At 43.5% G+C, this 22,728-nt stretch overlaps 1 protein-coding gene across 1 annotated transcript in view; it reads left to right on the top strand.

Moving 5' to 3' along the window:
- Window positions 1-254: 254 nt before the first annotated feature.
- The window catches only part of OSBP (oxysterol binding protein), a 40,698-nt gene continuing 18,224 nt past the window's right edge, over window positions 255-22,728 (top strand). The window contains exons 1-7 of the mRNA XM_023215522.3: window positions 255-1,090; window positions 5,786-5,994; window positions 7,618-7,868; window positions 14,920-15,118; window positions 15,373-15,475; window positions 16,078-16,132; window positions 16,325-16,456. Of these exons, the coding sequence (XP_023071290.2) occupies window positions 735-1,090; window positions 5,786-5,994; window positions 7,618-7,868; window positions 14,920-15,118; window positions 15,373-15,475; window positions 16,078-16,132; window positions 16,325-16,456 (1,305 nt within the window). The 5' untranslated portion in view covers window positions 255-734. The remainder of the gene's footprint in view (window positions 1,091-5,785; window positions 5,995-7,617; window positions 7,869-14,919; window positions 15,119-15,372; window positions 15,476-16,077; window positions 16,133-16,324; window positions 16,457-22,728) is intronic.

The following is a 22,728-nucleotide window of genomic DNA, read 5'->3' on the forward strand; positions in this document are numbered from 1 at the left end:
CCTGCCCCTCTCTCATTAGGTATCTCTCATTGGTCAGCAATGCAGCTTTCACGCCAATTCTCAGAACCAATCATCTCCAACTATTGCCTCGCCTCTCCACCATGTGAGTGGCATAGGTGCTAACCAATAAAAAAAGAAAATGAGCATGTAAAGACAAGACTCCTTCCCTTTTTCCTCAACTCGTTCAGTAAATGGTAGAAAATGTGGAGCAGCTGATACCAACCACCAATCCATAAGGGCGGAAAAGGATGATGAGAAGAGTGATGGGAGGGGGTGACGTGGCAGTGACAGGAGCATAAACTGAAATGAGTGGCGGAAACACTAGCCAATCGGCGATCAGATTGGCCGGGCACCCCGCATTCCCCCGTCCTCCCTGAGCGCTGGAAACTTCAGGAAAGCACCAATGAACTTCTTCATAGGTCTGATTGGCCTTTATCTGAACCAATCGACGGTGGGCCAGGAGGACGCGTCCCACCCCAAGCTCTCACTGGGCGCTGTAGAATGACAGGCCCGAGAGAAATGCCAATGTCCGCAGGGTCTTCCTCAAGTGACACTCAGCGGCACCAATCGACGTCCTTCTTCCCGGCGGTCGAGCCCTCCTCTCCGCGGCTCGCCTGGCGGGGCGGGGACGCTGCGCGGCGGTCGCTGATGCGGTAGCGTTGTGGGGCGCTCCGGGCGGTGACGGCGGCTCTCGTAGGCGGTTCCGGTCCTGTATCTCCAGGCGGCGGCGGCTCATGGCGGCGACGGAGCTGAGAGGAGTGGTGGGGCCAGGCCCGGCAGCCATTGCAGCACTTGGCGGCGGCGGCGCCGGTCCCCCAGTGGTGGGAGGAGGCGGCGGCCGCGGAGACGCGGGGCCGGGCTCCGGGGCCGCGTCAGGGACAGTGGTCGCGTCGGCGGCGGGAGGCCCGGGGGCCGGGGGAGTGGCGGCGGCTGGCCCGGCCCCTGCGCCGCCGACTGGGGGCTCGGGCGGCTCGGGCGCTGGGGGTTCGGGCTCGGCTCGAGAGGGCTGGCTCTTCAAATGGACCAATTATATCAAAGGCTACCAGCGGCGGTGGTTCGTGCTGAGCAACGGGCTCTTGAGCTACTACAGGTAACTGCTTCCGGGGCGCAGTCGCTCACCTTGCCTCCCATCGCTACCAACAGTCCCAGCGCCGGCATTACCGCCAGCCGGCACCGCAGCCAGGGTTGCCCCAGGCCCCTTTTCGTCATCTGTGCGGATTGACAGCCCGGGGGTCGGAGCCCGCTGTCACGAAAGTGGAAAGCCCCTGCACGTACACCTCACCTTCCCCTCGGGTTACCCACTCTTGGTGCCTTATCTTCCCTTCACTCCCGGCCTTTCCAGTCAGCAGTTGTTTGGAGAGCGTCTGTTCTTCCATTATATTTCCATCAGCACGTGGGTGCAATTATTAATTCTGCAAGCAAGGCACTGGTGTAGGTACTAAGGGAACACAGCAGAGCAAACCCGAGGCACTCCTCCCAAGGAACTTACATTGAAACTCCCAAGTTTTAGCTGTCAGTGCCCAGTCTCCAAAACTCAAGGTTATTCTTAGCTCTTGGTGTGCCCGTCCTTGCTCCCTTCACGTCCAGACACAAGGGCATCACTCACACTGGGTGGCTTCGGTATTCCGTCCCCTTTCTGCCTTACCTCTCCAAGACTTTGCATACGCTTTCGCCTCTGGACAGCCCAGAATGGAGATGTGCACCCCAGTGCTGCTTTTATTTTTGCTTGCCCCACTTCCTCCCGTGGAAATGATTGTTTTACCCAGTATTTCTGTGATTTTTTGGTTAGTTAGGATTAACATTTATTAAAAGAAGAATCCATGTCTTTGGTATGATTACTTCTGTTCAACAAGGTATTTTGGACTGTTTAATATATATTTATGGTGACTTATAACTTGGCCATCGCCGTCACATAGCATGCTTTGGGGCTAAAACGGATAGAGAAGTTAAGATAGGTGATTTGGGGACAGGGCGTAAACATTTCCTGAGGGCTGCACAAGGTGTCTAGGTGTTTTTTGTACAGTATTTCATTACAGTATTTTGTTGACTCCCAGCAACAACCCTAGGAGTTGGAAAATATTCCCATCTTACTGATGAGGGAAACAGACTTAGCATGGGCAACTTTCCCAAGGTTTTGGAGGAGTTGGGATTTGAAACTACTTCTGGTCACACTAATCTAACCTAAAACTCAGGTTAGTGTTAAATGAATCAGTCAGTTACAGAGATAATTGCTTATCAATAGCGAGTAATTTTATGGATCATGCTTGCTATGTGTATTTTATGCAAAAAGTATAAAAATCTCCTTTAAGGGATATTTTGCTTAATGACATTCCAATGGAAATTTTTTTTTCCGGAGACCATTGTCTTTGAGACCGAAAACACTGATGTTGATAGAGCAGTTCACTCTATATTTCTTTTCCTTCGCCAGGAATCATTCTGCCACCTGGAGAGTTAGGCTGAACAAGTCTCTTTTCCATTAACTCCACTGTATTGGCTCTTAGAGAATTTTGAGGAGAAATTGAAGGTGGGAGTTGGAGGTTGTTGGCAGGAACACATTCTTCTTACCTGTCCTCTTACAGGGCAAAATGCCTTAGATAGCTCATCCTCACTGCTTCATCAACAGTTGTGAATAATTGTATATTTCATTTGCATTACTGTATTCAGAACTGATTTTAGCTATAACCTTTTCTCACTATCCAGGACCATCCATTTAAACTCAGATTACAAATCTAAAATTTTAATTTCCCCAGATTTTTCTCTCATTCAAGTTGATGTTTTCCTGTTATTATTGACCATCATTTTAATGTTTAATTGCTTTATATCCTGACTTGGGTAGCAAGTCAATATTACTATTTTTGCGTTTTCAAAAATTGTATATCACCTCAGGGCCTTCCTGTGTGGTCATTTCTCATCCAAGTTCTTACCAGATCTACTTTCTAGGCCAGTGGATTCTTTGATCAGTACTTGTTTTGATCAGTAGTGATCTTAGACACTAATAACTTATATGTTGCTGTCTCTTTAAGTATTTGTTACCATTTTTCTCCCTTACGAGCTAGTGGTACCTGTCTGAGTACAGATACAACTCCTTCCCAAACATACCAAACCACATATTGGGAAATATGCCATAGGCCTGCCCTAGCCAACTTAGATGGTCCCACCCATAAACAAACCAGCGGGATCCAGAGTTATCAGTCTGTGCACTGCCCTCAAAATTGCACTGAAATATTTCCTATCAAGTATACTGGCAGTCATTTTTTCCTGCAGGGTTCTTCTGGTCCTCATCTTCCTCCAAGAATTACCTAGACAGGTGTCATTCCTCCTGCTTTTCATACCTCCAAAACCTGCAGTTTCTTATACATGCTGTTTCCAAAATACTGTTTTCCTTTTAAGTGGAATTGTGTACTTCCTAGACCCATCCTCGGATGAGCTGTCCAAATAGGCCTTGGCAAACCATTTCCTTCTTTTTACCTATCCTGGGCTTCCTTACGTACCCAGTTACTTAGATGTCCCATTATTTAAAACCTTATATGGAATCCCAGCTCTCCCAGAAACATCGTGACAGGCCATAGTATTAGTTTTCCTGGCTGGCTTCTAGAGATTGAATTACTATTTCAGCTAGCCTTTTCAGGGAAGAACTTTCTGGTCAGAAAATACCACCTAATATTGTAGTGTCTGAAGAACCTCTCTTGTACCCTGAGATTCGTGTCTTTCCAGCTTCTGTACTAATCATTTATAATCATAAGTGTATCTGCCCAAATCCAAGAGCTCCAAGATCAAGCCTGCCTTACTCCTAGAGTTCCTTGGTATTTTTTAAACTGCTACAGACTTTTTGTAATTTGAGAAACTTCTTTAGTTTACAATGATGACCCAGGCAGAAGAGATTCCTAAGAAGTGGTTTGTGAAAAGCTCCAATAAGGAGGAATGTGGAAGAAGGTCCAAGTAGTATCCCTGGAGTAGAGAACATAGCAAGCTGGCCTGTCAGCTGTGCATCTGTAATTCAGCCTGCATTATTCATAATGTAACTGAAGCTCGGGGGTGGGGAGGTAAGAATAGAAAAAACGGATTCATGTTACAGTGTGGCAGGTGCAGAAGATGGAAAATGGCCCAGTCCATTGAGACCCCTCTGGCCTTCCCATACTACTCATGTGTGCATTTGAGGAAGGAAGAATGGTTCATGTGAGAAATTGAACAACAACAGACCTGTCTCCCAGACTTTCTCAGACATACCAAATCTTATGGGGTGCGTGCCATTTCTGGCATGCAGAAATTCTGGATATGCCAGGTGTGTTTGGCTGCTTAACTCCACTAAAAGGGAAATGGCTTTGTTTTGTACTGTGGCAGTTGGCAAAGGACTTTGACCTCTGTGTTCCAATTTATACAGGGAAAACTGCAGTCTCAACATGCAGGTTCCTGGGCATAACCAGCGGGTGGTAGGGAAATGACACCGTTTGTGTTAGACACTGGATTGTGCTAGAAGCCTGATACTTTATGTGAAGCTTGGTGTTTTATGTGAAGTGTCTTATAGCTTGTTGTCACCAAGTAATGCTGTAAAGTTCAAAAGTTAGTCTATTAATAGAACTGTCAGTCACTAGAGATCGGGAAAATTTTTACACCCAGGCCTCTGAGAGCAGATCTGCTGAATCTTTCCTAGCTATTAATAGACGGCTTAGGAGTTCCCACCAGTAGAGTATGGTGGACCTTAGGAATGAACATATTCCAGAAAGATTAAAACACTTGGTGATTCCTTTTTACTTGCCCAGAAAGCTAGTTATTCTTATTTCGTATCATTTGAACCATAGCCAATATTTCATACTCTAAACATTTAAGTGTGCTTTTTTACACTTCTGCAATATAATTCTAAGCATGGTGTAACAGTTCTCATTTGGGCTGAGTTACAGTCGGGAGCGAGATGGTTTGGTATATATAAAATGGAGCTATTCTTAGGAAATGAGACTGTTGCATGAGGTTATAGGGCAATTTATAATTATAACTTGCTAAGTGAAAGATAATTCCTGACTGCAAAAGGGCATGAGGGAACTTATTGAGACGATAGAAACGTTCTACATTTTGATTGTGGTGGTGGTTATGCAGTTGTGTACGTTTGTCAAAACTCATTCAGTTGTACTTTCAAAATTGCTAAATTAACATTGCATGTAGTTATACCTCAGTAAAGCCTCTTTCTGTCTGTCCGTCCTTCCTTCCTTCCTTCCTTCCTTCTTTCTTTCTTTCTTTTTTTGAGACGGAGTTTCGCTCTTGTTGCCCAAGCTGTAGTGCAATGGTGCGATCTCAGCTCACTGCAACCTCCCCATCCCGGGTTCAAGCGATTCTCCTGCCTCAGCCTCCTGTGTAGCTGGAATTACAGGTGCACACCCCCATGCCTGGCTAATTTTTTGTATTTTTAGTAGAGATGGGGTTTCACCATGTTAGTCAGGCCGGTCTGGAACTCCTGACCTCAAGTGATCTGCCCACCTCGGCCTCCCAAAGTGCTGGGATTACAAGCGCCCGGCCTGTAAAGCCTATTTCTAAGAAGAAAATGGTAAGAGGGACAGCGAAGCAAACAAACAAACAAAAAAAAAATCTGACTCAGAAACAATACCATAGGCTCTGAAAGGAAATCCCCACTAATTGTTTCTTGAATTTTAGGAACCTGTTTGAGGGACCAGACCTTGCTGATTCCTAAGATTAGCCTATTTTCAGGGAGCTCAGAGTTATGAAAAGAAATGGAATGTGATAAAGAATAAACCACCAACTTTCTGTTTAACTTGTCTTTGTCTTGTTATTGCAGATCAAAGGCAGAAATGAGACATACCTGCCGTGGTACCATCAACCTCGCCACAGCCAACATCACCGTGGAGGACTCCTGCAACTTCATCATTTCCAATGGGGGCGCTCAGACCTACCATCTGAAAGCTAGTTCAGAAGTTGAGCGGCAGCGCTGGGTGACAGCCCTGGAACTGGCCAAGGCCAAAGCTGTGAAGATGCTGGCAGAGTCAGGTCAGGAGCAAAGAACACCTGCCTGGGGAACTTTCTGTTTGCCCCTTTTATGCACAGATTTTGTCATCGTTATGCTGGGTCATTTGATTATCACCTATATCCTAGATGTCTCAAGCTTCTCGTCTTCATGCAGTATTTCTGCTGGAATGATGGTTCTCAGCCAGGGTTGATTCTCCTCCCCAAGGGACATTTGGCAACGTCTGGAGACATTTTTGGTTGTCACAGCTGAAGGGAGGGAGGTGCTATGGCATCTAGAAAGTAGAGACCTGGGATGCTGCTGAACGTCCTATACTATGCCAAACAGCCGCCAAAACAAAGAATTGTCTGGCCAAGGTTGAAAAATTCTGTCCTAGAGGCATAACAGTTGTTCTTTTGCCTTTTAATTGGCCACCTTAAAATTTTGAGAAATAATTATTTTATTGCTGAGTCAGTCTTGGGAGTATTATACCTCACAATTTGGAGCTATTCATGCTTTTTCTCCTGATACCTTCTTATCTAACTCTTTGTTAGTTAAGTTGAAACAATTTTAGTAGACTGCCAAAAACTGTATATGTGATATTTTCTATGAAAAATCTTCATTTTGCTGCATTAGTTAACTAAAAGGAGCAATCAAGTTATGTTTTGATTATTCTTCAAGGAAAAGGGTAGGATTTTCCCCGATATGTTGATAGTTTAATCATACTGATTTGTTTACCTAGCATCGACCAAGATGGTCACCTGCTGACTTTGTTATCTTATCCCCTGTCATTTCCCATACTGTGTGTGCATTCATCAGTGAAAGGAGAATTCATTGGTTTGTAAATTTTTGGTAGTAACTTATATTTTGACTTTGGCCCTGTCTCTCTGTCTAGCATAAAGGACAGGTCTTTTTTTTTTTTCTTGCTTTGATTTTAGTGCTGATGTTAGCTCCTCCAAAGGAAGTGACACTGCTAGAAAACCACTTCGCAGTTATGAAGTGTTGAGTATGAGAAGTACAACATAGCTTCTATACTTGACTTATTGTTGGAGAGCTATTTAAAGTGAGGTTTTGCATTATTTTCATGGTGGCTTTAGTCATGAAGTTTCTGAGCTCTCTTTCAGAAGACAAATTTTGTGATGTGGACTTTGTCTACAAAGAGCTACACTGTGATTCTCAACTCATTTAATACAGGTCCCATCAGTCACCTATCAGATGATAGTGGATTTGCAGTAATAGTTAGCTTGGACTAGATAGGAATCCTCAAGCTAGAGTTAAAGAGCTCAGTAATTACTTCCCAATTCCAAGAACCTTTCAGCTTTTCCATTCTGTCTTGTGGGTCAGTGGTGTTCAAATTTCAGTGTGTATCAGTTACTTGGGCAGCTTATTAGAAAGGCAGATTCCTGGGCTTTGCCTCACACCAGCTAAATCAAAGTCTCTAGGGGTGGGCCTAGAGACTCTGCCCCTTTGAGAAGGACCTAGGGTGTTTGTGGTGCAGGTGATCTGTGGACCACACTATAGAGAAACCATCTGGTAATGGCAAGTTTTCAGTGAGTCAGAATGCACACAGCATGAGGAATGTTGGTTTGTTTCTGGACAGAGTAGGTGGGGTTCCAACTCTTACTCCTGGTTCTGGATTCATGTAACCTTTCTTTTCATTCCTACAGATGAATCAGGAGATGAAGAGTCTGTCTCACAAACTGACAAGACTGAGCTGCAGAATACCCTTCGGACCCTCTCCAGCAAAGTAGAGGACTTGAGCACGTGCAATGACTTGATAGCTAAGCATGGCACAGCTCTGCAGCGTTCCCTCAGTGAGCTAGAGTCCCTGAAGTTGCCTGCTGAGAGCAATGAAAAGATCAAACAGGTCAACGAACGAGCCACACTCTTTAGGATAACATCCAATGCCATGATCAACGTGAGTGCAGATGGTGTCTCTGTTGCTTTTTGGTTCATTCCCTCTTTGAAACATAATTCTCCCCAAATGCCTAAAAATTGTAATTGATAAAGCACAGAACATTAGGGCCTGCTTCACTGCTCAAGGGCTTTAAGTTACATTGTTTACTGCATGAAATAGAACAGGCTGTACAGATTGAATGACTTTCACGCTCTGCTCCAGTGATCAGGAGGTCTTTGCTTCAGCTGGGAATCAGGAGTTCAGGGTTCCTGCACTGACTGCTCTACAACCACTAGGACATCTGATCAGTATTAGCTGAGTCCCTTAATTTCTCTAGGTCATGATTTTATGTGTGTATTTATTTATTTATTTTTGTCTCACTTCATCTGTTGGAACTAAAAGATCTCCCTAAGTCCCTTCCATTGTCATGTTCTTTGAGCTTTAAGTTGGAGTCATCTCCTTACTTTACTAATGCATTCAGGCATAAAGAGTGGTAAGTGAGGCTAGATCAGGTACTAGTGAGAACCTTATAATACTAGTTATTCCCATCTTTAATCCTTGAATTCAAGGATAATTTTGGTGATAAGACAGAATATTCAACTTTGGGCACCTTTCTTTAAAAGAGTGGTAAAACTTCAACCTCCTTATGACTCCTAACTTGGGTGGCTGTTGTTGGTTTGCAGAACATTTTAGCTACTTGGGTGCAAGACTCTGAGTAAACAGAGCACCAATGGCATTACCAATGTATTGATATGTATGAAATGAATACATGTTTTAAACAGTGCTGCTTTTCCTCTACTGATTCTCGCCTGGCAGGTTGTTTTAGGTACCTTCTACATAAAAACACTCAAAGGCATTTCATAAGTGAGAAGAGTACTCTGTGAGAAATTATGCAGGGTAGATTTTTTTTCCTAATTAAATGGGGTGAAATTACCTCTCTAGTGCCAGACTTTTGTTTTGTTTAGGGTGCTATGATATGTCATAGTAAGATATATCATCTGCTTTGAACTAGTTTAGTTCATGTCACCCCTAAACGTCAAAGATATTTTCCCATGACCATGGTAAAGTATCGTTTTTCTCATTTAACCCCTTTCTTGCTTAGAAAGTTGTTATAACCTTTATTTTAACATCATTTTTCTGATGTGTTTAACACTTTGTTCAGTGCTGTGATTCACGTAAGGTAAAAAGACATATTCTCCACTTAGGGACTGCAGGAAGATTATCTTCTAGGACTAACCAGTCAGCTAGTCAGGGTGCCTGTGTTTCTGATGTCTGGTCGTGTGTTCCTGGAGACTGTGTGTCTGGTTTTCCAGTCTCCTTGTGATCAGGAAAACCTCATTAAGTCATACAGTCAATTAAATAGTAAATGCGTATACTTTTTAAATAAAACAACTCGGCACAATGGTCTCCTGAAGGTGAATGCCACCTTTTATCCAAATCAGGTGAACACCCCACTCCATAATTTTTTTTTTACTCTGATGTAAAAATTTTGCTAAGTAAAGCACCCCTTTATAAAACTAAAACTTTAGTTTCAATTTTTCTCTTGAAAATGTACTCATCTTTGTTCCTTGGGGGACATTCTTCCCTAAGTTCTAAGTGTCCAGAGTGTGTGTTAAAGGGGATGATCTCTTAGAAGTCAGAGGTGAGTTCTGTTTTCATTCTTTACCCTCTTGATGCACTGCCTATGCCCTTTTCCTAGCCAGTTATTGTTTAAAATACACTTTTTTATCCCTGTGTTGTTTCCTTTGTACCTTTTAGATGATACTAGCAAGGCCTTAAGTATAATACACATGTTAAAAATTAACATGCTAGAGCATCACAGCTCCAAACTGGCAAAGTTATATCAAAGGAAGAATATATTTCACTCAACTTCTTCTTTAAAAATTAATTTAATTTTTGATTCAAGGGGCATGTGTGCAGGTTTGTTACATGGGTATACTGCGTGATGCTGAGGTTTGGGCTTCTAATGATCCCGTTGCCCAAGTAGTGAACATAGTACACAACAGGTAGTTTTTCAACCTTTGGTCCTCTTCCTCCCCACTTTTGGAATCCCTAGTGTTTATTGTTTCTATCTTTGTGTTGGTGTGTACCCAATGTTTAGCTCCCACTTATAAGTGAGAACACGTATTTTTTTTTTTTTTTTTCTGTGTCTGCATTAATTCACTTAGGATGTTAGCCTCCAGCTGCATTCATGTTGCTGCAAAGAACATGATATTGTTCTTTTTTTTTTTTTTTTTTTGAGACGGTGTCTCGCTGTGTTGCCCAGGCTGGAGTGCAGTGGCCGGATCTCAGCTCACTGCAAGCTCCACCTCCTGGGTTTACGCCATTCTCCTGCCTCAGCCTCCCGAGTAGCTGGGATTACAGGCGCCCGCCAACTCGCCCGGCTAGTTTTTTGTATTTTTTTTAGTAGAGTTGGGGTCTCACCATGTTAGCCAGGATGGTCTTGATCTCCTGACCTTGTGATCCACCCGTCTCGGCCTCCCAAAGTGCTGGGATTACAGGCTTGAGCCACCGTGCCCGGACAATATTGTTCTTTTTTATGTCAGCTTCAGTTTCTTGACTGCTTAGGATAGAACTTTTCTAACTCAAAGTGAATCTAACCAGAGAAGTAAATTTGACACTTTTAATATATTCATCTGCCATCTATTGAGCATGAGCTGTGTTTCACAAACTGTGCTAGTGGATATTGCTGAGGGCAGATATGGTCTGTGTCCTCAGGAAGATCACTATTTAGTGAGGGTTGAAGAATTAAAGGGATCATTAGGGACTATGCTAAGTGACTTGATAGAAATGAGCACAGGCCACTGTGGTATAGCACTTCGGAAGTATTTGGCTCAGACTAGGAAATTTCTCTAATTTCCTCAACTAAATTCTGAAGGAGCAGTGAGAGTCTTCCTATGAAGAAAGGCAAGCTAGAGCTTGGGGCCTGGAGGCCAGCTGCCTCCATGACCTATCTATGTAACTTGAGGCAACTTGCATCCTGTCCAGCTGCCTCTGTGACCTATCTGTATCACTTAGGGCAACCTGCATCCTCTGTGACATCAATTCCTTATCTGTAAATGGTAATGATACTAGTAGATACTTCAAAGGCTTGTTGAAAGACTTCTGTCAGATAGATGATGTGAAGTGCTCATCGAAGTGCCTGACATACGATTGTCTCTGGCAAATTTTAATTGCAGTCAGCATTACTAAACGGGAATGAGGCCAGGCATGGTGGCTCACACTTGTAATCCCAGCACTTTGTGAGGCCGAGTCAGGTGTATCACCTGAGGTCAGGAGTTCAAGACCAGCTTGGCCAACATGGTGAAACCCCATCTCTACTAAAAGAAATAAAAAAATTTGCCAGACATGGTGACTGAGGCACGAGAATCACTTGAACCCAGGAGGCAGAGGTTGCAGTGAGCTGAGATCACACCACTGCGCTCTATAGCCTGGGCAACAGAGCAAGACTCTGTCTCAAAAATAAATAAATAAATAAATTAATTAATTAATTAATTTAATTAAATTAAATTAAAGGGAATGATGGAGAAACTTTGATCCAGGTACTGGTATGGGATATTGAGATCCATCCCTTTCCCCAAAGTCTGGGAACAGCTGGTAATTGACTATTAGTCAAGCAAGGAAGTAGCTAGCATGAGGCTTGGGAGAAGTTAATTGTGGGGGAAAGGAAGGGGTGCAGATCATACTAAGCTTGGTAGTAGTGGATTAGAAGATGAGACCAATTTTGATGCAGTCATAATTTTTTTCTTTTTTTTGAGATGGAGTCTCGCTTTGTCACCCAGGCTGGAGTGTAATGGTGTGATCTCAGCTCACTGTAACCTCCACTTCCCGGGTTCAAGCAGTTCTCCCGCCTCAGCCTCTCAAGTAGCTGGGACTACAGGCTCACACCACCACACCCAGCTAATTTTTTGTATTTTTAGTAGAGATGGGGTTTCACCATCTTGGCCAGGCTGGTCTTGAACTCCTGACCTCATGATCCACCTGCCTAGGCCTCCCAAAGTGCTGGGATTACAGGCATGAGCCACCGTGCTTGGCCTTTGTCTTTTTCTTTCTTTTTTTTTTTTTAAGAGACAGAGTATTGCTCTCTCACCCAGGCTGGAGTGCAGTGGCACCATCAGAGCTCACTGCAGCCTTAAGCACTCAGGCTCAAGTGAGGCTCACTCCTTAGCCTCCTGAGTAGCTGGGATTATAGGCAGAGCCGCTACACTCAACTTTTTTTTTTTTTTTTTGAGACAGAGTCTCACTTTGTCACCCAGGCTGGAGTGCAGTGCACGATCTTGGTTCACTATAACCTCCACCTCCCGGGTTCAAGCAGTTCTTCTGCCTCATCCTCCCAGGTAGCTGGGACAGGCACACATCACCACGCCTGGCTAATTTTTGTATTTTTAGTAGAGATGGGGTTTCACTATATTGGCCAGGCTGGTCTCAAACACCTAACCTTGGTTCATCTGCCTGCCTCAGCCTCCCAAAGTGCTGGGATTAAAGGTGTGAGCCACTCTACCCAGCCTCTTTTTAAAATTTTTGTATCTTTTTTGAATTTTTTTTACAGAGATGGGATCTTGTATGTTGTCCAGGCTGGTCTCAAACTCCTGGCCTCAGGTACTCCTTTTGTCTTGGCCTTCCAAAGTGTTTTACATACGTGCGCTACCATGCCAGCTTATGATGATAATAACTAACACCTTATTGAATGTTTATTGTGAGCCTAATATGGTTCTAAGTGCTTACATGTAAAACAACAACTCTATGAGGTACTTTATTGTTATTATTTGTTTATGGAAAAGGAAGATGAGGCACAGAGAGGTTAAATAACTTACCCATGTTTGTACAGTTAGATAGTGGGGAGGATCTGTGATTTGAGCCCCACCAGTCCAACTCCAGAGTATGCACTCTGTACTGTTTCTGAGTATGGAGGATGGAAAGACGTGTACAGATATTTTGAATATTAAAGAAGAATCAGTAGGACTTGATTACTGGCTGTGAGGAAGGAGACAAAAGTAAGAGAAGAATGCTCCTTAATTTTCTGACTTGAACAACTGGGAGGGCCCTGAAAGTTGGGTTGGGGAACATCAAAGGGAAAAGCAGAGATAACATAGGAAACTGATGAAGCTGGGCATGGGTGCCTCACACCTGTAGTCCCAGGTGTGGATCCCTTGAGCCTGGGAGTTGAAAGACTAGCGTGAGCAACATGGCAGAATCCCATCTCTATAGAAACTACAAAAATTAGCTGGGCATTGTGACTCATGCCTGTAGTCCCAGCTACTTGGGAGGCTCAGGTAGGAGGATCACTTGAACTTGGGAGGTTGAGGCTGCAGTGAGCCATGATTGTGCCACTGCACTCCAGCCTGGCTGACAGAGCAAGAACATGTCTAAAAAAAAAACAACAAAACAAAAAAAACAGAAGGTAATGAGTTCACTTTGGGACGCATTAATTTTGAAGTTACTTTGAGCCTTTGAATAGGGGGTTGGATATTCTATTCTGAATCTCAGTGAGTGCTGGGCTAGAATTACTGATTTAGTAACCATTAACCTATAGACAATGGTTGAAACCATGGGAGTAAATATCCTGTTTACCTTTTAGCTTCTCTGTAACAGGGAATAGACATTTAAGCTTACATTGCTTGCCTCCTTCCTTTGTTTATTTATTAAGCAAACTTTATCAGGTCCCTGTTATGTACAGAGCAACTAAATTAGGAGCTGGAGATCTATATATGAATAAGCTCAAAAATGTGTCTTTAAATTGCCTATGATCCATCTGGAGAGACAGAAAATCAGTCACGATACTGCCGTGCATGTGTAAAATAGAAGTTTGTGCAAAATGCAATGGAAATGTAGAGAAGAGACTGGCTGCTTATGAGACTGGTGGGGAGATGTCACAAAGTAGCATTTGCCATAGATCTTAAAGAAATATTTCCCCTTTCTTAGAAACAGGGGATAGGGATGGGCATTCTAGGTAGAGTGAATAGCATATGCTGAAGTAGGCAGGCCTGAAAGAAATCTGTGTCCACGGCCGGACACGGTGGCTTATGCCTGTAATCCCAACACTTTGGGAGGCCGAGATGGGTAGATCGCTTGAGTCCATAGGTTCGATACCAGTTTGGGTAGCATGGCAAAATCCCATCTCTACAAAATACAAAAATTAGCCGGCCATGGTAGTATATACCTGTAGTCCCAGCTGCTTGGTGGGGCTGAGGTAGGAGGATCACCTGAGCCTGGCGAGGTTGAGGCTGCAGTGAGCTGTGATCTGCGTTCCACTCCAGCCTGTGCCCTGAAATCTGTGTCCAAGAAATGGTGAGCAATTCAGTGTGGCTGCATTGTAGGGTGCAGTGCTAAGTACACCTGCCTGGCGAGGAGAATACAAGGCAGTATTGTGAAGGTCCCTTTATGTTCATAACCAGTAGTTAGTATTTGATCCTCATGTTAGTGGGGAGCCAGTGGAGGGACTTGGTATAATCATATTTGTGGGTTTTTTCTCTAAATGCCTTCTTTGGTTTTTCAAGTAGGCTTCTAATATTTTTCTTTTTAACCCTTCTTCCTGCACACTGGAAGGCTCCTAATTTTTAAGGTCAGTTGTTTCTCTTAGTGACCAAAATAAAAACAAAATGAGTTTCCCTATACTAGACTACCTCAGTGTAGATTCTCTGTTCTTGGTGTCTGAATTCCTTAGCTTTCAGTTACTTGAGTTTAGTCAAGAATTTGTTGAAAGTAGTTATTCTGTGTGTGCTCTCATCCTTCTTTCAGTGAGCAGTTCTCTACTTTTGGTGCAGTTCACATACCTGCTCTTTCTGATGTTGCCACAAATACTTTGTCTAGGTTTACTGCCCACGTGGCGTTTGTTTGGTTCTTATGACCAGGAAAGTATAAAAGAACCGTGATAACCATATTTACTTTTTTTCTGGGTTTGACCTTGATTTCAGCATAGAGCTAGCTGTCCCTGATACCTTGGCATAAAAGGGAAAGTCTTTCATTGTAATTTGTCAAAGTTCACGGAATAAGGTTACTCAATGGGCTTGCAGAAGCTTGAGGGGAAACTCTGACTGGTTGAGGTGACGCAGTTAACGCTTTCTCCATACAGGCCTGCAGAGATTTCCTCATGTTAGCCCAGACCCATAGTAAAAAATGGCAAAAGTCACTACAGTACGAAAGAGACCAGCGTATCCGACTGGAAGAGACCCTTGAGCAGCTGGCAAAGCAGCATAATCACCTGGAGAGGGCCTTCCGAGGAGCCACGGTGCTGCCGGCAAACACTCCTGGCAGTGTGGGTTCTGGTAAAGGTAAGATGCTTAGCTCTCAGGTAGCCTGGTTTAAGGTGAGCCAGATGGTTTTCTGCAGTTGATAGGAGAACTCCAAACTCTCCACAGTCACTGACTCGTGTGAAATGGAATTGGAACCCATTGATTTATTCTGGATTTTCCACTGCTTTCTACCATTTTTTGCTGTGTTTGTGGTTAGTGCTTAAAAGAACTTGCTCTATCAGACATTTGGTAAAGATAACCAAAGTTAACAAATGGAGCTTTTCTTCTTGTAGATCAGTGCTGCTCTGGCAAAGGGGACATGAGTGATGAAGATGATGAGAATGAATTTTTTGATGCACCTGAGATCATCACCATGCCTGAAAATTTGGGCCACAAGTAAGTTATCCTTGATTGTTGAAGAAAATAAACATATTTGGCCATCAAAAGGTTAAAAACATTTCAGTGAGAGTATTATAATTGTCAATATTCAATCTGGGCCCTTTTCTTTTTTTTTTTTTTTTTTTGTCTCAAGATCTGTTTGTAGAATGGGCCCTTTTTTTTTTTTTGTGTGTGTGTGTATACTTTTTATTATTATTATTATTATTATTATTATTATTTTTTTATTATACTTTAAGTTCTAGGGTACATGTGCATAACGTGCAGGTTACATATGTATACATGTGCCATGTTGGTGTGCTGCACCCATCAACTCGTCAGCACCCATCAATTCATCATTTATATCAGGTATAACTCCCCAATGCAATCCCTCCCCCCTCCCCCCAGAATGGGCCCTTTTTAAGTGAAAAAGTGTCAGCTTTTTTACATAAACAAATTCTCCAGAGATATTTAAATTCGTTCCTTTTCTAAATGTCATCATTTGATCACCCATCAATAAGTTTATACAGTATACTTGGCATTCTGCTTTGTAAAGAAATGTCCAGGACCAAACTCTAGTTCTGGTTTTTGTTCTCATCCTTCTGTGTTTCCCATCTGTACAGACGTACTGGCAGCAATATCAGTGGAGCCAGCAGTGACATCAGCCTTGATGAACAGGTAACTCTTATATGGGAGTTGTCAGAGGTGAGGGACGTGGGTTGTGATTCCCAAGGAATTTTTTTTTTTTTTGTGAAGTGCTAAGAGAAACTGATTTTTTTTTTCTTTTTTTAGCACGGGGGAAGGGAAGGTTATAAATACCAGGTTTTCTGTTCTTTGTGGGTGGTTGAATGGCTTTGTTTTTTCTCTCAGTACAAGCATCAGCTGGAGGAGACCAAAAAGGAAAAAAGAACCAGAATACCATACAAGCCAAACTATAGCCTCAATTTATGGAGCATCATGAAGAACTGCATTGGAAAAGAACTCTCTAAGATCCCCATGCCGGTAAGGTTCTTGCACACTGGAGCTGCTGCCAGGAGTTCCTCTCAAGCCTCAGTGGGAAGAGTGCTGATATGACAGCCCCACCCACTTGTGTGGCAGTTTGTGGCATGGTCTTTTTTACCTTTACAGTCATAAACTGTTCCTTAAATTTAGCTACTTTAATTTTGGCTCTGGATCTAATATGTTCCCAGATCACCTAGAGCAGATGTGTATTTTCAGTAACAGTTATTTTTGAGCAAATTCCTATGCTAGATGCACTGGGGACATGCATGCAAAGATAAATACATCATAGTTTTTGTTTTCAAGAAGCATGTAGTTTAAAAGAGACAGACATGAAAACAGGTAGAAAACATTATTTTCTGTGATAGTATTATGGAAAGTACAACACAAACAAAGGCTTAGGGAACACAGAAGCAAAAATCGTTCATTCAAACCAGAAAGATGAGGACCCTCCCCATGGCAAAGATGGTGTTTGGGCTGACCTCCCTGTCCCCTGTCATGTCTTCCTCCAATCTGTCTACACTGTTGTGAAAGTGATTTTTGAAAAATGGCAAATGTCAGTCCTCAGCTTAAAATCCTTTACTGGATCTTCATTGCTTTCAGCATAGTCCAGATACCTTAGGGGGCTTGGTAACTCCTCCCCATTGGCAAGGCTCCACCCCATATATCCTGAGTTCTAGTCATTAGGATTACCTTCACACATCCTGTCCTTTCCCTCAGGGCATTTGTACATACTGCTCTTTCTGCATGGACTTCCGTCAGTTCCCTATCAACACTTGCCACCTTTTTTCTGCTGTGGCTAATACCCATTTCTTCAGGATGCAGCTATAGTGTGTCTTTTTCAGCAAACCTCCTCCAGTGCTTCCTATCAGGATGAAATGTCTCTCCTTTGTGTTCCAACAAGTTCCACTGTTTATGGTGTAAACAGTGTGTATCATTGCATGTTCATTTCACAAGCATTTTCTGGGTGCCTACTGTTTGCCTGATGTTGCCCTAGTTTTCAGTTAGGTATAGAAGATATAGGTTCGATTTATTAAAGAAACAAATTCTTGAGGCCAACTGTGGGGTTGGGGAGGCAAAAAAAAAAAAAAAAAATCAAAATGTATCAGTTTAAGCCAGGGCTCAGCAAACAGCATAATAGTTTGTGATGTGAAAATTAGTTGAAATTCAGATGTTAACATCCATGATGTTTTATAGGAGCAGGGTGATACTCTTTCATTTACATATCATCTGCAGCTGCTTTCATCCTACAACAGCAGTGTTAAGTGGTTGTGGCAGAGACCATATGGCCCTCAAAGCCTAAATATTTACTATCCAGCCCTTTACAGAAAAAGCTGTCAACCCTCTGCCTTAAACAAATGTTGGCTTAACTCATTATTGTGTTCAAGCCCAGAAGTAGGTGGTCCAGGGCTAGTGCCATACTCTGTGGTGTCAGGGCCAGGCTTCTTTTTATCCTGGGGCTTTGCTGCCTTTGGCCTCAGTCCGCAGGCCCAAGTGGCTGCTCCAGCTTGAGTCATCAGAGCCTCATTCCAGCCAGCCGGAAAACAGAAAAAGAGGAAAGGCTATACCTTTTAAGGGTGCTTCCTGGCTGGGTGCAGTGGCTAATGCATGTAATCCCAGCACTTTGAGAGGTCAAGGCAGGTGCATCACTTGAGGTCAGGAGTTAAAGACCAGCCTGGGCAAAATGGTGAAACCCTGTCTGTACTAAAAATACAAAAATTAAACGTGCGTGGTGGTGCAGATACTCGGGAGGGTGACGCAGGAGAATCGCTTGTACCCAGGAGGCAGAGGTTGCCGTGAGCTGAGATCACACCACTGTACTCCAGCCTGGGTGACAGAGCTAGACTCTGTCTCAAAAAACCAAGAGGATGCTTCCTGGAAGTTGCATAAATCACTATCACTTAAATCTGTGTGGCTAAAACTTAGCTATATGGCCACAGCTAGCTGGAGAGAAGGCTAGAAATGAAGACTTCTGTTCTGGATGACATGGCCTTGTGAAAAATTAAGGGTTCTACCAGTTGTAGAAGAAGGGAAGAATGGATAGTGGGAATGGGCAAGTGGTACAGATTTTGTCCATAGCCAGCTACTTAGCATACAAAAATACAGAAGCATTCTCCCTACCCTCTTGAAGCTATGGACCAATGTGTAGTTTCTGCCTCTTCAGAGACTGCGTTCCTCGTGATCAGGGGCTACATCTTGATAGTCTTTATATCCTTGATGCTTAGCCCTGTGCCTGGCGTGTGTAAATCATTCAGCAGATGTCGAAGTAATTAATTAACTGGGTCTTGGAAAACAAATAGGTTTATGTATAAATATGTAGAATTTTTGTTAGGAAAGTGTTGGGCTGGGTGCATGCTAACACTTGGGAGACTAAGGAGGACCGCTTGAGCCCAAGACTTCAAGACCAGTCTGGGCAACATGGGGAGACCCTGTCTCTGCAAATAATAAAAAATTTGGCTGGGCATAGTGGCTCATGCCTGTAATCCTAGCACTTTGGGAGGCCAAGGTGGGTGGATTACCTGAGCTCAGGAGTTCAAGACCAGCCTAGGCAACATGATGAAACCCTGCCTCTACTAAAATACAAAAAATTAGTGGGGCATGGTGGTGTGTGCCTGTAGTCCCAGCTACTTGGGATGCTGAGGCATGAGAATGGCTTGAACCCTGGAGGTAGAGGTTGCAGTGAGTCAAGATGGTGCCACTACATTCCAGCCTTGATGACAAGCGAGACTTTGTCTCAAAAAATATATACATATAATAATAATAAGTTAGCCAGGCATGGTTATGTGTGCCTGTAGTCCCAAATACTTGGGAAGCTGAGGTGGGAGGATCACTTGAGCCCAGGAGGTTGAGGCTACAGTGAGCCATGATCTCACCACTGCATTCCAGCCTGGGTGAGAGCGAGACCCTGTCTCAAAAAAAGGTTGACCTTCAGATAAGAAAAGGCCATGAGTAGCCTTAGGATAAACCTAAAATAATTAGTTTATTAGGGGCTTGAAAAGAAACCCCACTTACCTGGAGTATTAGGTGCCTTGACGGGAGTAGTGGGAAAGTGGACTGGAAAGGCGTGTCATTGCAGTCTCAGAAATGTAGTTCCTGCTTAGAAACAGCTTCTGATGCTGGCCGGGCACAGTGGCTCATGCCTGTAATCCCAGCACTTTGGGAGGCTGAGGCGGGTGGATCACGAGGTCAGGAGATCAAGACCATCCTGGCTAACACGGTGAAAACCCGTGTCTACTAAAAAATACAAAAATTAGCTGGGCGTGGTGGCAGGCACCTGTAGTCCCAGCTATTCGGGAGGCTGAGGCAGGAGAATGGTGTGAACCCGGGAGGCAGAGCTTGCAGTGAGCTGGGATCGCACCACTGCACTCTAGCCTGGGCAACAGAGTGAGACTCTGTCTTAGAAAAGAAAAAAAAGAGAAAAAAAGCTTCTGATGCCATGCGTGGTGGCCCACACCTGTAATCCCAGCACTTTGGGAGGCTGAGGCAGGCAGATCACTTGAGGTCAGGAGTTCGAGATCAGCCTGGCCATCATGGTGAAACCCCATCTCTACTAAAAATATAAAAATTAGCCGGGCATGCTGGCGCACGCCTGTAATCTTAGCTACTCGGGAGACCGAGGCAGGAGAATTGTTTGAATCTGGGAGACGGAGGTTGCAGTGAGCCGAGATCGTGCCACTGCACTTCCAGCCTGGGCGACAGAGTGAGACTCTCTCTCAAAAAAAAAAAAAAAGTAATAGCTTCTGGGTCTAGGTGACTTCTTTGTCCTCCTTTACCATTAGTTCCTTGTTGATACTGCCTTTAGGAATGTACAATCCTGTACTTGTTTTGCCCACAGATCAAGTCTTCACCCTTCCCCTACTCTGGGCTGTGACACAGGAAAACTAATCCCTCTAGGAAGTGTTTTCTCAGGCTTCCGTGGCTACTGGAGTCTGGCTGGGCTTCACTAATACAAGATACCAGTAGGAGGTTATGGCTGTGCGAAGTCTCTCCCTCTATGCCCTCTTGAGTGGTGCTCTGGCTTTCACTGGACAGGCCTCCCCTGCCTTGATGTTTTACATTCGCCTGATCCTCCTCTCTTGGACCTCCACCTCTGAGCTGTAGTAATACTGCTACTTCTCCCCATCTCTCCACCCTACCAATGGTTATAGCTTCCTGCTGCTGCCAATCTCTGGGTTGTCTTTTTTTTAGCTGCCCAATTTTTCATCAACTGTGTAAATCCTTCCTTCCCCTTTAAATACTCAGACTCATTTGTTTCCCTGCTTGGCTTTTGAGTAATAAAATGACTATTATAAGAAGCTTGGCACTTTTGGAGAAACTGGTTGTTGATGGGCAAGGCTGTGTGTGTGTGAAAAGCAGTGATAAAAATGTGCTGATTCTAGTCCCATGCACTGCTGGTATGTCTAGTACCACCAGTGGAGTACACTGCCTGTCCCCAGTTTTCCTCAAAATGTATGGAAATGTTACTTTATGTTGCCTGAAATTCTGCCACTGAGAGGTTTTGTTGGTTAATAAGTGCCCTCTTTAAAAAGAATTGAGGATTAGGGCTTTCTCAACCCACTACCCCTCCGTGTGTGCTCGTGTCCTCATACTACTAGTCTGTCAGGGTGGGGAAGAGGGCTCTGGAGTATGGCACACTGTTTTGGTAGGTCCTGTTTCTCAAAGGATGAGTGTTGTTGGTCCTGTGGCTCTGTGTTAACTGGAAAATGTTCACAGAGAAACATTTGGGATATTTCTCAGAGAAAAAGCAGGCTGTAGTTTATGAATTTAATTTAATTTAATTTATTTATTATTTTATTATTTTTTTGAGACAGGGTCTCACTCTGTTACCCAGGCTGGAGTGCAGTGGCATGGTCTTGACTCACTGCAACCTCTGCCTCTTGGGCTCAAGCCATCATCCCCCCTCAGCCTCCCAATTAACTGGGACTACAGGTGCACGCCACCACACCCTGCTAATTTTTGTATTTTTTTATAGAGATGGGGTTTTGCCATGTTTCCCAGGCTGGTCTCAAACTGCTGAGCTCAAGCAATCCACTCGCGTCAGCCTCCCAAAGTGCTAGGATTGTAAGCATGAGCCACCACGCGTGGCCAAGTTTATTACTTTTAAAAAGTGTATGAATGTATAGAAACAAACTGAAAATGTTAATAGTGGTGATCTCATTTCAAGAAAATTTTTTCCTTGATACTTTGTTTTCAAAGTTTTTTATAGTTAAAAATTATACGATATTAATTTCACAATTGAGGGGGGATAGCAAGTATTAGGGTAATATGTAGCTCAGAGGTTGGTGAGTAGGAGGGTGAACAAAAATGCTGAAAGAGGTGGAACATCAGAAAGAAAAGTGTTTTTTCTGTTTGTTTAACTAAAGTGTTGCTTAAGGCCAGAACCGTTCACTAAAAAGGGAATTTTTTTCTTCTTTTCTTCTCTAGACTTAGAACTCAGGCTAATAATATTTAGACTTGTTCATCTATATTGTTAATTAAATAAGCTTTATGGACTAACTTGGGAACCCGACTTGTTTTATAGTGAATTTTTACATAGTAAAATCCTTTAAAATTTCAAAGAGTTAATTTAGAAGCTGACTTTTTTGGGGAGTATGAGATGGGTGGGGAGCATTAACAATGTTTCTCACTCCCTACCCCTCCACTCCCCAAAAAAGTCAGCTTCTCTTGTTCACTTCTCTGTACCCAGTGGGTAGCATAGGGTCTGGCACACATGGGTACTCAGTAAATATTTGTGGAATGAGTAAGTGAATAAATGAATGAATGAACATCTCCCGCAACAGAAGCCCCCAACCCCTGCTTCATAGACATATACACACACATGCTTGCTTTATCCAGTACTTGGTCGCCTTAAGCTGGCTTCAAAATTAGAAAAGTAAGAGCATGCACAGCCCGCTTTCAACCCCCATCATGAGCACTTCACTCCCAGAAACACAATTATCCAGCCTCAGAGGAGAAGTCAGAATCCTGGCCTGATGCAGAACTGAACTAAGTCTTAGCAATTGTTTTGTCCAGGATGAAAGCTAACTTTTATAACTAGTCAGGATACAGCTGTACTTATAATTTACTACTGTTTCTTTCATTCTCCAAGAATTTTAAATACCTGATTTCCTCTCTGGGTATATTTGTGCTAAAATACATTACATTTCTTTTTTTAAAAACTTATCCAGGCCGGGCGCGGTGGCTTACGCCTGTAATCCCAGCACTTTGGGAGGCCGAGACGGGCGGATCACAAGGTCGGGAGATCGAGACCACCCTGGCTAACATGGTGAAACCCC

The sequence above is a fragment of the Piliocolobus tephrosceles genome, chromosome 13 (assembly GCF_002776525.5).
Source record: "Piliocolobus tephrosceles isolate RC106 chromosome 13, ASM277652v3, whole genome shotgun sequence".
NCBI classification, from domain to species: domain Eukaryota; kingdom Metazoa; phylum Chordata; class Mammalia; order Primates; family Cercopithecidae; genus Piliocolobus; species Piliocolobus tephrosceles.